The 15080-nt window shown below is 40.3% G+C and overlaps 1 protein-coding gene across 5 annotated transcripts in view; it reads right to left on the bottom strand.

Annotated features, from left to right (window-relative positions):
• USP15 (ubiquitin specific peptidase 15) overlaps positions 1-14689 on the bottom strand; it is a 74112-nt gene extending 59423 nt beyond the window's left edge. For 2 of the 5 annotated variants that reach the window (XR_014571271.1, XM_083794996.1), the window contains exon 1: positions 14507-14689. Coding sequence is in view for 4 of the 5 variants with exons in the window: in XM_083794996.1 (XP_083651122.1) it covers positions 14507-14595 (89 nt within the window). In the remaining variant the exon portion in view is untranslated. The remainder of the gene's footprint in view (positions 1-14506) is intronic. The other 3 variants (XM_083794997.1, XM_083794999.1, XM_083794998.1) reach the window with 2 other exon arrangements.
• Between the last annotated feature and the right edge of the window lie 391 nt (positions 14690-15080).

The raw sequence follows: 15080 nt of genomic DNA, 5'->3' as shown, positions 1-15080 counted from the left end.
TGGAAGAACCCAGAACAAAACCCGTAACACTCCCAGTTCTTGTAACTGAAGAAGTTGTTTACAAACAAAAACATTGCTTGGATACGCACTTTTCTGAACAGGTTTTAAAAAACACATTAACAGAACCGTAAATCTGTAGTTACAATAAGAATTAGCAAACCAAAGATACCTAAGTCTTGACTTATTTCTTCTTTTCAGGTCCAGTTTTTCTCTGTTACACCCACAGATCAAGCCTGGAGACAGCCTCAAGAAGGACTGATAGCAAATTTCTTTTAAAGGACTGATCTCTCCTGAGTAGTACTTCAAAGTAGAAGGCTTAGTAGTCAAGTCCTCAGATTCTCTCCTCAATTAAGTCCCAACTTTTCAGCTTCTGTAGAACGCACTCCTTAAGCACATGAATATATAGGTAAAAGCCCTTCAGAAAGTATGAGGTAGGAGGCATTAGATACCTGTATAGGAGATCACTGCAGGCTTTTGGATGCTTACTTGCCCTATATTTCTTCGAAAACATCAAACACCAAGGTCTGAAAGGCAACTTTACAACATCTGTGACAACAACATCCTAATTTACACAGTAAATAGTCTTGATTCAAAATATGATTACATCAACACTAATAATAAGTCTGTGAACAAGCTACTCCTAGCATTAGGAATAATTACGAACCACAGCCTTAGTGTGTAACAACAATATGTACAACGACATAAATATCAGGGGCAAAGATGTGGCTCAACTGCCACAGATGCAGGTCTGCCAGTGCAACAGCTCTGGCTAAGGACCAGCTCTCTGCCTCACCGCACCACTGCCAGCCCTACCCTGCTGCACGTACCTCAGCCACCTCACAGCGTAACATGTGGTCTTGGGTCTGCTCTACTACCACGACCTGCTACTACTGGTCAAAAGTTATCTCTACTACTAGTTGGTGTCTCTTCTGAAGTTGTTCAGTACATAACATTTGTTACAACTAGAAGGGCAGTTTTCTTTCTGTAATCTTAAAAACTTAGCAAAGTAGTCAGACAATGGCCTCAAATTGCTTTCTGAACCAGAACTTTTAAAAAAAATAAATACAAAACCCAAGTTCAGTTTAAACAATATTACGGAAATGTATATGAAAAGTATTTTGCTGCAAAAATATCCTTTTCCACCCTTTCCAAACTTGGAAACTGGCAGTGACTTAACAGGCTGTTTTGGGCACACTGCATCACATCAGATGTGTCATGAACCAGCATGGCTGAAGCCCTATTCCAGAACGGTGAGATACCTAACATTATGATTTTGCAATACTAAACCCTTCCAAATTAGCCTGCCCCAGCAGGCTGATCATCTTTGCGGCCCTCCTCTGGACTCATTCTAATAAGTCCATGGCCTTCCTGTGCTGGGGGCCCCAGAGCTGAACACAGCACTCCAGATGGGGTCTCACAAGAGCAGAGCAGAGGGGGAGAATCACCTCCCTCGCCCTGCTGGCCACACTTTTGACGCAGCAGGGCTGCATCTTTTGATAATCAGAGGGCTGGAGCACCTCTCCTGTGAAGAGGGGCTGCGGGAGTTGAGGTTGTTCAGCCTGTAGAAGAGAAGGCTCCGGGGAGACCTGAGTGGCCTTCCTGTGCCTACAGGGAAGCTGGGGAGGGACTCTTTGTCAGGGGATGTAGTGATAGGACAAGGGGGAATGGCTTTAAACTTGAAGAGGGTAGGTTTAGATTAGATATTAGGAAGAAATTATTTTCTCCAAGGGTGGTGAGGCACTGGCACAGTCTGCCCAAAGAAGCTGTGGATGCCCTGTCCCTGGCGGTGCTCAAGGCCAGGCTGGATGGGGCTTTGGGCAACCTGGTCCGGTGGGAGGTGTCCCTGCCCATGGCAAGGGGTTGGAATTAGATGTTTTTTAAGGTCCCTTCCAACCCAAACCATTCTGTGATTCTCTGCACACAGAAAAACTCATTTTGCAACACAAGTATCCACATAAGGCCTTACTTTCTTACGTTAAAGCTTTTGCTGAACTCACCTTTTCAGGTTCCAATAGTACCATACCAGAGTTAATGACCATTGCAGCAATACATATGTACCAAACCTTAAACTTGTGAAATTAAATGAGAGTCAGCTTTTACTATCAAAAATGACAAGCTTGTGAGAACAGGTATATAATGTGAAGTGAAGCATTATACAGAAGTGAAGCAGCATCACAACAGCTCCCTTATATGCTTTAAAATATTTGGTATGTTTGTTACTAGAGGCTCTCAAGTATATTTTTACTACCTTAAAGCCCTCCTAAGCCATACTGGAGGAAAAAAAAAATAAGCAAAATAGGTTTAAATTTTACAAAGATACTAAGTACCTCTGTTTCTAAAAATCAATAGGTGCAGATATCTTCAGATTTGATTTGGTTCAATGAACACAAGAATGTTTTTGGAGGTACAGACCCAAAAGAGAAAGCATTAGGCTTTTAAAGTTTCTCCTCTAAATGATTCCCTACCAAATTCATGAGCAAAGTATTTATCTATTACCCACAAATGAGCGTGGAAGAGAGAATAGAGTGGACAGAAGCCTGCATTAGGCAATTTAACTTACTTAATTTAAAAGATCACATGAATAAGAATTGGAAAATTCAGTGAAAACCAAATATAGTTCACTTGAAAATTACAAAAAGAAAATCAAATCTCTTGCAAACAAATTTTCGCTAAACAATAACTAACCATCGCAATCAAATGAGTGTTACCTTCTGTTTTCTGGAACAGAAAAACACACACTAGACCCTACCATGGAAGCTTGAATTGGTACGATAAAGTTAAATGGAGTGACTTTATTATACAGAGTTCATATGTAATTGAATATAGAGTCTGATATTGAAGATAATTGTCCTGGCAGACCAGGGCAAAGGAAAAAGGCTGATAATTGAATCATTGGTATTTGTGTCTTTGTCTTTTTAAAGTACAAGTAGCAGCAGTTCTTCCCACATTTTCAAAAATCCAGTTTTTTCACTCTGCCTGTACAATTCCCAATTCCTTTTACAACCGACTCTTAATATTTGAGTCTTTTTTCTTTAGTAAATGGAAAAAGGGATACTGAAGTTGATTACTGTGATATGCCATCATCCTTTGCTTTATACACAGAAGCTTCAGTCTTGCGAGCATCCGAAAGGCCAACAGCACTCTCACCTTTCTCCTCCTCTGCTGTGGCCTCCCAGCACTGTTCCGTAACAGCCACAGAAGGTGTGTTCATGAACACAGCCACCCTCGGGCATCCGTTCTCCCAGCAGACCAGCCAGCCTTGTCCCCCACTCCACCCTATGGCCTCTACTTAATGCATCTAAATTTGAATGAAACTTTGAATCTTAAAAAAGGAAAGCTATAATTTTACTCAGAAGGGAAATTATCACACAGGCATTCATTAAAACAATGGACATGCTGCCTCACAAATTACTGCTCCTGTAGAGCCATATTACTTTCCAAATGCTTTGCATTAAATGTCTGATCATACAAATAACAGAAGAAATTTATTTTTGGACGTAACAGTGCAAGAAAGCTTGGGATCCATTGTTCTAGATTTCAAATGTTCATCATTACCACCTCAACACGTCATCAACTGTTATTCTTCCACACTCAATTAATTAATTTTGCTACTGACCAAATTCTCCTCTGCAATGTCTCTATAAAGAGTTCTCCTTACTGAAGACTTCTAACATTTCTGCTTCCTAACACAAAAATGCAAAAACCTAGAAAACCTCTTTTATAATCTCGGAACCTGTATTTACATGCTCAAATAATAGATTCATATTTCTAGCACAAAAAGATCAAAGGCCATCTATAAATCATCGATGTATATAAGACTGGTAAGAACTGTAAGGCACAGTCAAGCTCTCTGCCTGGAAAGAAAACCTCTTAAGGACAACCAAATCTTAAAAAAAATCAAAATCGGAGTTTATCTGAACAAAATCTGTCTAGTAGTACAATGTAGAAAAGCAAAATGAAAAATGGACTAATGCCAAAAATTTGAAAGCTACTCAAATTGTTTTGTCTTTATCTCTTTCCTTTTTTCTTGCTTTAATTCACAATGAGTAGTACTTGGTTTAGCTGGTGTATTTTGGACGTACGGGCAAAGACACGATGACTAATTAAATAAAGAAGTTAAACTGGTGCAAACCACTATTCTTAAAATTGAATTCTGTAGCTATTAAAAATAAGTTAATATCTATTAAGCATCAGTAAAACTGATGACTTGCAGACAAATAATTGGCTCCATCCTTTTTTTGCAAGATGCATTCTGAAGACTAATGAAAAGATCATGTAGAAAGAAGGGAAGATCATGTAATTTGCATGCACTCAAGGGCAAAGCTTCAGTTAATACAGCGTGTAATATGAAGCTGTTTATATCTATACTTGAATAGTAATTTTTAAACAGTAAGATCAAAACACAGAAGATCTAACAAAATGATCTTCCTGGTTAAGGGAGAAACAGTCCAATGCCACAATCAGGACTGCTTACAGACCACATCAAAACCTAATAATCAAACTTGGATTGAAACTATTACAGATTTGATAAGGCTCTATATATGTCTTCATACAACCACAGAATGGTTTGGGTTGGAAAGCACCTTAAGGATCATCTAGTTCCAAAACCCCTGCCATGGGCAGGGACACCTTCCTCTAGACCAGGTTGCCCAAAGCCCCATCCAGCCTGGCCGTCAACACTTCCAGGGATGGGGCAACCACAGCCTCTGGGCAACCCGTGTCAGTGCCTCACCACCCTCATAGTAAAGATTTTTTTCCTAATATCTAAACGAAACCTACCCTCTTTTAGTTTGTAGCTATTCCCCCTTGTCCTGTCACTACACCCCCCTGACAAAGAGTCCCTCCCCAGCTTTCCCGCAGGCCCGGTTTTCCTTTAGGTACAGAAAGGCTGCTCTAAGGTCCCCCCGGAGCCTTCTCTTCTCCAGCTTGAACAACTCCAACTCTCTCAGCCCGTCTTCATAGGAGCGCTGCTCCAGCCCTCTGATCTTTGAGGTCTTACCAGAGCCTACCCATGACAAGAAATCATAACTTAGAAAGTACTGCTTTATTCATTATCCCAATATTCAGCTCTTAACACCCTTTATGAACAAAGATGAGCAGGATATTTATATAAGAAGTCTGGTAATGAATTTAATTTCTATTTAGAGATAATACCCTTTCATCAACTCAGGATCCACCAACATTGTTTATGCTTCTTAATTTAAACAAGTAGGGAGTTTATTCTCAGACAGATATTTTTAAGATCGAACTCAGTAGACCAGCTTTATACAACTGTGAGATAACACACGCATTACACAGAACAGAAGGTTTTAGTGAATTATGTAGCCAAGAAAGAGAAATTACAGATATAGGGACAGATTTTGAAAAATGTTAACAAACACTGTAGCTGCGAGTTCTTACAGTGGATTACTGGCTATATGTATGTACATATATGTTCTGTATATGTTAGGCATATTAGCATTGGCTACTTTCACTTCAATGGCAATCTGATACGGGTAAGAGAAGTTGTTTTTATTTACTAGGGAACACAGTCCCAGCAGCTGTAATCTTGCACCTTCACAAGAACTTGTTCTCAAGCAACAGATGAAATGGATTTTTTTTCCATTTTTCCATTTTTTTCCTTTTTTTTCCCCAATTTTTCCATTAGGAAAAATGGAAATTTGTGTTCAAATGCCATACAATTCCCTCATCTTTATGCAAGAAGGATTTAGCATGTTCAAGATTATGCTACAAAAGAAATGCAATTGTAACATGCTCAGCTTAGGGGATCAATCTCCTAAAGCACTTAAAGCACATTACTAAAATCCAGACTTCTTAGCACAAAAGGAAAAAGGGAAAATCAGAAATTTTAAGACTATAGATTTTGATCTTACAAACATACTCAGTGCAGCATTCTCAGCAAGATCAACAAGACTACTCACCTACACAAAACAAAGCAGGCAAACCTTACAACCTACTTTATCTTTTTGTTAGTGTTACAATACCCATGATATAATCGACCATCTGAAAACAAAGTATTTACCTATGACAGACCTTCAGTATTTTAAGAGGAAAAGACATACCTCTAGTAAACAGAACTATGTCTGCTAAAACCTAATTTCTTAAGTGAATTTCAGCACGTTTTAGGGGAAACATCAAAAACTTTCAGCATGCACTCGAGACTAGATATGCTTCACTGAATATGTACTGTCCCAGATACAAAAATAGCATACCATGCATTAGTAAAACAGAGATAGAAAATGCCTGCACATCAGGCTTGTTACGATGTTTCACTTGTATGTTTGTTACTATTACCTAATCCAAGGAAGGGTTCCAAACCAGTCCAAATACTGCAGCAGCTTTCTGACCTCTGGAGCCGATGGAGGAAGCTACCCCAAGACATCTCGGCAAAGTTCAGAACTATGGATTGTTTGTTTTTTAAAACCATTATTTAAGTTATGTTTGCTACTTGTCCCTGATGGAATCAAGACTTCACTCAAGCAGGAAACACAACATTTTGCTCTCAGACATCAGCGGCCAAGCTAATGGACAGGCTAACAAACCCACCTTCGGGACTTGTAGCCGAGACTGAAAGAGAAAATTGTCTTGGATTCCTAGATATGCTGTGCTGAGGGGCAAACCTTTAAAATCAAGACAACTTCGCAACAAGGGGAGCTGATTAACTTTAAATAAGCAAATGCTCAGCATTCATGGGTATAAATAAATCGGTCACCTCACATTACTTGGTTAGAACAAAAGAAAACACCCTATAACACACACGGAAATGGTCCCAGTTCAAGCGTGGCCCACTTCACTACTTCTGACTGGAGCTTCAGAGGGCTTCAAAAGATATGCCTGCTCCCATTTGTAAAATGTGGTTTGTCTGTCTGAAGGAGATTGTAACGTACAAGCGACAACTTAAACTCCAGTCCACCGAGATGCAACTTTCCCTTTGAAAGGCAACAAGTTTCAATACCACATGGACTCAGCGTCATCACCACAAAAGGCAAAAAAGCTGAAATTCGCAATCTTGCACCATAACCTTCAGCAACACTCCCCTCTCAGCAGATGATGACAAAAGGCCTTATTTGAACCCTTTGCCCTCACGTTGCATTTACTTGTCTTTGAGTCTTACTTCAGGCCACTGTGAGCTTACTGATCATGCAAGGGGGTTGAAAAATATAATGAGGATGTCCCTTCATATCTGCTGACATCACAAAATCGACTATTTCCTCAAAAAGCAATGATAACTGTTGGTCATACCTAGTTCATCCCATACAGAAGCTATTTTCCAATATTAAGTTCCCCATTTGGTATAATTTTTCTCTACGTAACTCTTTTATTTGAATGATTTCTTGACAAGTATTGACAATTAGAAAGTGCAATATTTATTCCTCTTCCTCTTTTCCTATGCTTGGGTTGTTTTCAAGGCACACATTACTTACGACCTTAAACTATTTTACATAATATATACCTCAAAGTTGTATTTAAGCATGTGATCTTTTACTTCATTCTTATTGTTAGAAGCAAACAAGGTTTGTTTAGAAATAATGTAAACCAGCATTAAAAAGTGAAAGATGACTGTTTCAAACTTGCTTTAGCTGAAGACACTACACAGACTAAATCTATATTTAGGCTGAGTTTAGATCAGTTATTCTGACCTCATCTAGCTCCTACAGACAACAACACTCAGCAAACGGTTCACTGCAGGTGTTGTTATTCTTTGGGTCCCATTAAAGCGAGACGAGATGGTGAATATTTCCAGCATTTACAAAGGACTGCTGATCTCTGTGCTGCAGGGCCATCAGTCTGGTTCCTGCTTGCGTTCTCTTATTCATTACTGGACTTGCAGTTTCTTCACCATAACCTACGAATTATATGGTACATAATACTTTTAGTATGTTTTCCCAATATATGGATACCAGTAAAAATATTTTGGTCCTCTTAGCCCTATGTTCAATATGAAAACATAATTATCAGTTGGTAGCCGTGCATTATATTCAAATGTGTGTTCATATTAGGTCAGTCAATTAAATTTATCAACAAGACTGCATCCTTATGAATGATCAAGTGTAGAGAATTTGAGCAGGCAAAATTGGGATGACTTTATAACAGCCTTCAAACACTAACGAGAACAAAAAAATAAAGCTATAACCAATAATAAAATTCTACATAAAATTTTAAATAAATAGTTTAATTTATAGATAATTTAATTATTAATAAAAATTAATAATAAATTTTCTAAAGCTTTAAAATTTTGCTGCTGCGTGACCACGTACGGGCATTGTTCACTTAACAGAAGAAATTAATAGAACTAGCAGGAGAGCTGCTAATTGATTTCTAAAATTCTTTCATGGTCCTCTGGCTTTTTGTGTAATTTAACTTCACCCGTGGCTTACCACACATTTTGATGCAATAAACCTTAACCCAGCATCAGCATCATAGAAGTATGACTGGATTCATTTTTTACCTTAACACACAGGTTGATAGGAAAATGAACAGTATGATTACGATCTTGGTACACACTATTTTTGTCAAAAGCATTCTGAATACATTACTCAGCTATATACTGAGACAATTAACAAGAGATAACATAACCTAAATTTATTTATACTACCCAGCAGGTCAGTCTTTCACTTTCAAAATCAAAGCAGTTAACTTTAATGTGCTACTGAGATACTTTGGAGAAACACACTCATTTCCCCACTGTGGACTGCTAGAACATCAAATCTTCTGCACACAAGCAATCATAATTTTAACAGCAAAACTGTACAAATTGTCCAGAGATATAGCTAAGGATTTTTTTTTTAACCTTGTCACTGTGCATGAGTATAGATGAAGCAACAGTGAGGACAAAGTGGAACGGTGTTGCTGAAAGCAAATTAGGACTCCTGTTTAAAGGCACAGTATCCAATTTTTGTTCTTTCTTCCAACTATGAAAAGAAGAAAGATAATAAGGAGTTTGTACCTGTATTTCTACTTTGATTAGCCTAGACAAAATTGCTTGACGAGGTATACCCACGACTAACAAATGCCTTCAAAATTCAAATTTCTTTCAAAATTAACAAGTGCTTGAAAGTTCAAGAAGGCAATTATTCTACTTTATTACATAAAAATTAAACCATCAATTTATTCAAAAAGTAGGTAAGTCCACAAGAAAAAAATGGGTCAAAGAAAGAAAAAATAAATCACTTAAATCAGTTTTAAGAACTCTTAGTCCGTATTTCACACCCCTCCTCTGAAATTAAATGTTTGTTGAATGAAATGCACCGACATATTTCCAAATCAATTTTCAGTCAAATACCCGCTACAGCCCCCCGTGCTCAGTTCCCATAATGTGCTGCAGTAGCCTAAGCAGCACTTCACACATAACACCAAGAGCTGACCAAAACCCTGAGTAAGTCAAAACAAATGACTGCATTTGTGTGTTAAATTTTAAGTTACTTGTGAACACTACATTAAGAAGCACTTATTTTGAATACATATGCAAATTATCCGTTAAAGCAAAGGTTTCTCCAAAAAGAAAAAAAATTAACTCCTAAATCAAGGTTTGACTTCTTGTTTTCAGGTAAAAGCCTAACACAAACATGCCTTTCTCATCCTGCCCAACCAATCAACACAAGAGATTTACACCTACTTATTTCCACTGCAAGCATTCTCCCAGAAGAATTTTAAACAGAACACTTTGTACATCTCCGTAAGCTGGTGGTGAAATGGTGCACCACTCCACAGCCAGTGAAATAAATTAAACACAGAACTTCAGCCGTAAGATCTTGAAGTCAAAAAATCAGCAACTCAAGCCCCATTTGAAAGAAAAAGAACCCAAATGTCAATTCTATCTTTGGAACAATAACAAGGGAGTTCCCTGTTTCTCATCATACTGGTTTCTCATTGTAATAGTTCAGGAAGTTTTTCCAAATGTCACTGAGGTGCAAGTCCATTACACTTCACCATGCTGTCAGCAAAATCAAGTAAAATCTTCCATTACTGTTCAATCTAGAGTCTGTTAAGGCACAGCACAATGATGGACGATCAAACATGGAAAACACTAGGAAGACCACGGTATAAAATGTTATTAAAGCTAAGCACTTCAACAGCAAGGTTATCACCAGTGACGAGCACTGCAAGGTTTTCAAGTAGGGCTGTATGTTCCCACTCAAGACTCAAGTTTTCATTATAACCAGTATATAAATGTTTACAATTTTTTTTAGGGGAAACACTTTAAAGTTGTGTTCCCCCCTTCTGGAGGGGAAATCCTTTAAATATGAACTTCCTGAATCATTCATTGGAAAGCATTTTACCCCACTTAAAATTTTACCTATTCTCTTCAGTGACTATGACTTTTACAATGAGAAACAGCCAATAAAATTCCTACAGTGCAAAAAATGAGAATATTTTCTTCACCTTCCAAAAAATATACTCCTTCAATAACAGTAGTACCTCTCTGGAATCACCAGAATTTCAGAAGTGATGTGTATCAGAGACACATCTGAAAGAACACAAAATATTATACTTCTATAGTTTTCGTAATTTGCAAGTCTTAAAAATCAAGAACAGGTTGAGCATTTGTCTCAGCATTAGGTAAGCTGAAGAACGGCACCAAAATTCATTGGCTATCACAGCTAGAAATCTTTATGTGCTAGCCTAAAAAGCCTTATCCTAGAAGACGTCTTCTTCTTAAGAACTCTTATCCTAGAAGACATCTTCTTCTTAAAAACCCTTAGCTTAGAAGATGTCTTCTTCTTAAAAACCCTTATTCTAGAAGATGTCTTCTTCTTAAAAACCCTTATTCTAGAAGATGTCTTCTTCTTAGTAAGTATGTCAGCACAGCACTCAACAATCTATTGAAATAGACAAAGGCTCTTAAGTTCTTTTCCGTTAGGCAAGGATTTCTCCTCCTCTATTAAAATTTGAGAATGTTGACCTCATTCCAAATGAACACCGTCTGTGACACATGGGCACCAGAACTGGGCAGCAAGAATGGTATCAGCAATATATTACTGTACATCTCTATACTGCTACTCAGTATTCCCTATTTAAGCATCTAAGGATTACATTTGTTCCCCATAGACACCAAATAAACTCACGGTAGTTATCTGCCCACTGTAACAGCCTAATTCTTTTCCAAGTTGCTGCTTTTAGAAATACAAATGTCATTTATATTCTCTTCTGTTAGATGAAAAAAGCACGTTGGGGAAATTCTGTGAGAAAGAGAGAGAAAAGTTGGTGAAACTCACTGGTAAGTCTATGTTGTTGGTCCTTATTAGTCACTGTTACCCATTACCAAGTGAACCATTTACTGGCATGTGATACCTGAAGGTGAGATATGTGGTCTCAAGCCTAGACCACAGAGGGCTGATGCGCGTAAGAGGTAGCAAAGTAAAGAGTATGAAAGCATCTGTAATGTCTTATTTAAGTAACTGAGGCAACATTGCTGACTAAGAGAGCTTCAGCAGAACAGGAACTACAGGGAAAGCAGGGCTGAAAGTGGTCTTAAAGGTAAAGACAACAAGTTATACCTCAATACGAGGGAGAAAATTAGAGATAATCACACAAGAACTGACAGAGTCTTCAGCAACCCTTGGAGAAAACTGTTCCAAGATCAATATCTTTCAGTGTTGAAAACTGTATCTCAGTGACACTGTAAAAGCAGAAAAACTTGGCAAGGTTCTTAAGAGTAGCACTGCAGCTCTAAAGGCATTAAATGACAACATTAAGACCAGTTGGTCATGCAAAATATTCAATGGTTAAAAACTGATGAACGCCAACAGCTCTTAACTTTCTGAGAGTGGATATAGGAGGACACTGAGTTCACATTTGTCTGCAGTAGTAACAACCGATTTTTTTTTTGTCTTTCTGAACGAGAGGTTAAAATCTCCACAAACACTAAAAAAAATTCTTCTCACTTCTCATCAGCAGAATTACACTGAGAAGTAATCATATGCAATCCTAAGACTGTGAAATACAAGATGAAATTGAGCATTTCTTCTCTTCTGAAACAGAACGACATGTCTTTGAACCACAGAACCTGAAGGACCTTTGGAAAATATTGCAATATATATAATGCAAGTTCTGAGGAAAGACAATGTGGTTTTAATGCTGAATTCACGAACAAAAGTAGTTAGCACTTTTTAAAACAACTAATAAAATAAGGAGGTTCTTGCTTGGAAAAGCTTAAATTTGATGTTTAATTAATTTATCTATTTAGAAAAACAAGAAAAATGGAAAGATGGAAGAATCCTCAATCTCTCCTAGTTTAATCATTTAATTTATTAACTGCCCATAAAAGAATGCAAAAAAGACCACCTGGACAGACTAGCCCAGATTCCTGTCCCTGAAGACAGAACAGAAGATACTGATCTTGTCCATCCACTGAGGCAATATATTTTTATCCATACTATGCCCAAGGTATTTTTGAAAACATTCCATGAAGCAAATTTTACAGCTCACAGTCTGTTCAAATAGGGTATTTGAACATAATTGTATTCTATCAAACTAACTTTTCACTATCTAACTTTAGAAACATTGCATTTAAACCAGTTTCGTTTCTTTCTCTCTACAGTAAATGTGAAGAACTGATGAAGTTCATTGCCCTCTCTAGACGGTAACAGGCTTGCCTCCCCTTGCTCTATTCTTCATTTCCTTTTTTCTTAAGGGGAACCCCCCAAAGCTTTATACTTTATACATAGCTAGAGTTCTCCGAATTCTTGGGAGACTGTCTGTGTAAGCTGGTAATTTTAAAAGCACTGTATTTAAGTATAGTGCTTGAAAGCTCAAACAGAACAAGCTGATACAGCATTGCTCACATTTTTCAGCAATATTTACTATTGAATGAATGAATGAAAATTGCAATTCTGAATCATGACTTACAGCACTTTAGCTATTATGTTTCCTTACCAATGCCCCAAAAGAATAAAAAGCTGCTACCAAAATATCTCTGAATAAAGCACTTGGACTAAACACACTCCTTAATTTGTAAAGTTAAATACATAGCTCTAACTATTAATCCTATGAATGTACCTGTATATGCATTCATGTTCCTAGACGTAATAGTTCATAAGTCAAAATTAATGGGACTTTGCCATAGCTTATTCAGCTCTGCAACACTGGATTAATATTAGTGTCAAAATCACATTGAAATATATTTATTTTCTGAGAATGTCTAGAAACTTATTTCACTTAACTGACTTTTCCATTTAAAAATATTTAGTGTAATAAAAAAAAATACAGCTCTGTCCAGAAGTGCATCGTGTTAGTCATTACGCAAACCAGTCATAAAGTTAGTTTCACTTTGAATAATACTAACTGTTCAAGATTTTTTTTTTTTTTAGTACTCAGGAAATACTCAACAAAACCATTAAAAAAATCGCTTAGAAGATCACATGCCTAAGCACTCTTGTACTACTGCCGGTCATTTTCAACACTACCGTTCGAATTGATTTCCTTTTTCTAGTTGCTTATACTTTTTCAGTTGAAGAGCAGCCTGCTCATATGCCAAAAAGTGAACATATACTCAGCAGTATTTGAATAATGCATCAGAATGTATGCTTCTGACACATGCTGCAGTATCAACACTGTTAAATATAGTCTTTTATAGAACTGGAACAGTGAGTGATGACAGCTGAAACGAGGTGGGTTAGCTCTACTTTTGCGTATTTGTACTTAATTTTCAGTAAGTTAACGTTTCAGCCTTTGTCTTTGGGTGACAGCTTCACAAGGAAAGAGATGAAGAGGCTGAGCGGTGGAAAAAGTGTCAGTTCCCTTTTTTTCGTTCCCTCAAAAAACCCTGACAAAACCCCCCAAAAAACACACAGCGTGCAACCGAGCCTCGAAGAACTACAACTGGAGAAGCTGGGTTACCAAGCGCACGCTGGAAGGCTGTGCTTACTTAACCTACATCTTTTCAGCCATGGGTTCTTGTGTTGACAACCCGCACGGCCCACCAAGCAGCGCTTTCTGCTGGCCAGGAACCCTGTTTTGCTGCGGAACACACCATCAGGCCGGGCCTGCTCGCACCTTCGGGGGCCGCTCCTTGGGGAATTCACACGCTCCCCGTCAAAGTTTAAACGCAAGGCATGAAATGACAGCCGCGGACGGGCTTCAGGGCACCCCGGCGAGGCCAGAGCTATAATTTCTGGTTTAAAGAAAAAAAAAAGCCCGAGCCGTTTCCTCCCTTCGGGGTAAAGAACGGCAGAAGCGCTGACGGGGGGCTGCCCTCCCCGGGCCTCGCAGCTCGCCCCGCGGCCTCCGGGCCCCGCAGAGCCCGGGGCCGCCCCCGGCCTCTCCCCCCCGCCGCCGCTGCCCCCCAGATCCGGGCTGAGGGAGCAGAACGGCGCTGCCGTGCCCGCCCCCCCCCCCGGCTCCCCGTGCCCCCCCGGCTCCGCCAACCGCCCGCGGTGGGGGGGGGGGGGGGGGGGGGCCGAGGGGAAGGAGGGCGCTCCCCGCGCCGGCCGAGCGCCACCGGGGGCGGAGGGAGCCGCCCGCGTCGCCCAGCCAGCCCCGGGTGCCCGTCGCCTTCCTCCCTCACCAAGTGTCGCCCTTGCGGAGGGCGGTTTTGAGCAGCGCCGCCACGTCCGTGCGCTGGGTCTCCAGATCCGCCGCGCCTCCCTCCGCCATCTTCTCGCCCCGGCGGCAGCGACAGCGGCGGCGGCAGCGGCGGCGGCAGGGGCAGGAGCGGGCCGCGCTGCATGCTGGGACTGACGCCGCCGGGGAGCCGCCCTCGGCCCCCGCCCTGCCCACGGGCCGCGGGGAGGGGGCGCGGGGAGGCGCCGCTCCGCAAGGCCGCCTGGCGGCGGGGAGGTCTCGCCGCTGAGGGGCCGCGTCCTGCCTGAGGGATGGGCCGTGGCGGTGGCCCCATGGCCCTGTGTCCCCTTGTCCCCGTGGCTCTGTGTCCCCGTGTCCCCGTGGCCCCATGTCCCCGTGGCCCCATGACACTGCCAGAGCCCGGCATGCCCCGTGCAGATCGTTGTCTGTGAGACCACGCTTCAGAATGGGGCAGAAAGGGGAGATCGCCTTTCTGGAATAAAGGGCTGCCTGCGTTCCTCCAGTGTTGTCATTGAGGTGTATGCGTGGTGAGGTGCTGTGCCTTGCTGGTGAATGTG

Source organism: Anser anser (assembly GCF_964211835.1).
Source record: "Anser anser genome assembly, chromosome: 1".
NCBI lineage: Eukaryota > Metazoa > Chordata > Aves > Anseriformes > Anatidae > Anser > Anser anser.
Note: the sequence above shows the minus strand (reverse complement) of the source record. Positions and strands in the feature narration are given on the sequence as shown.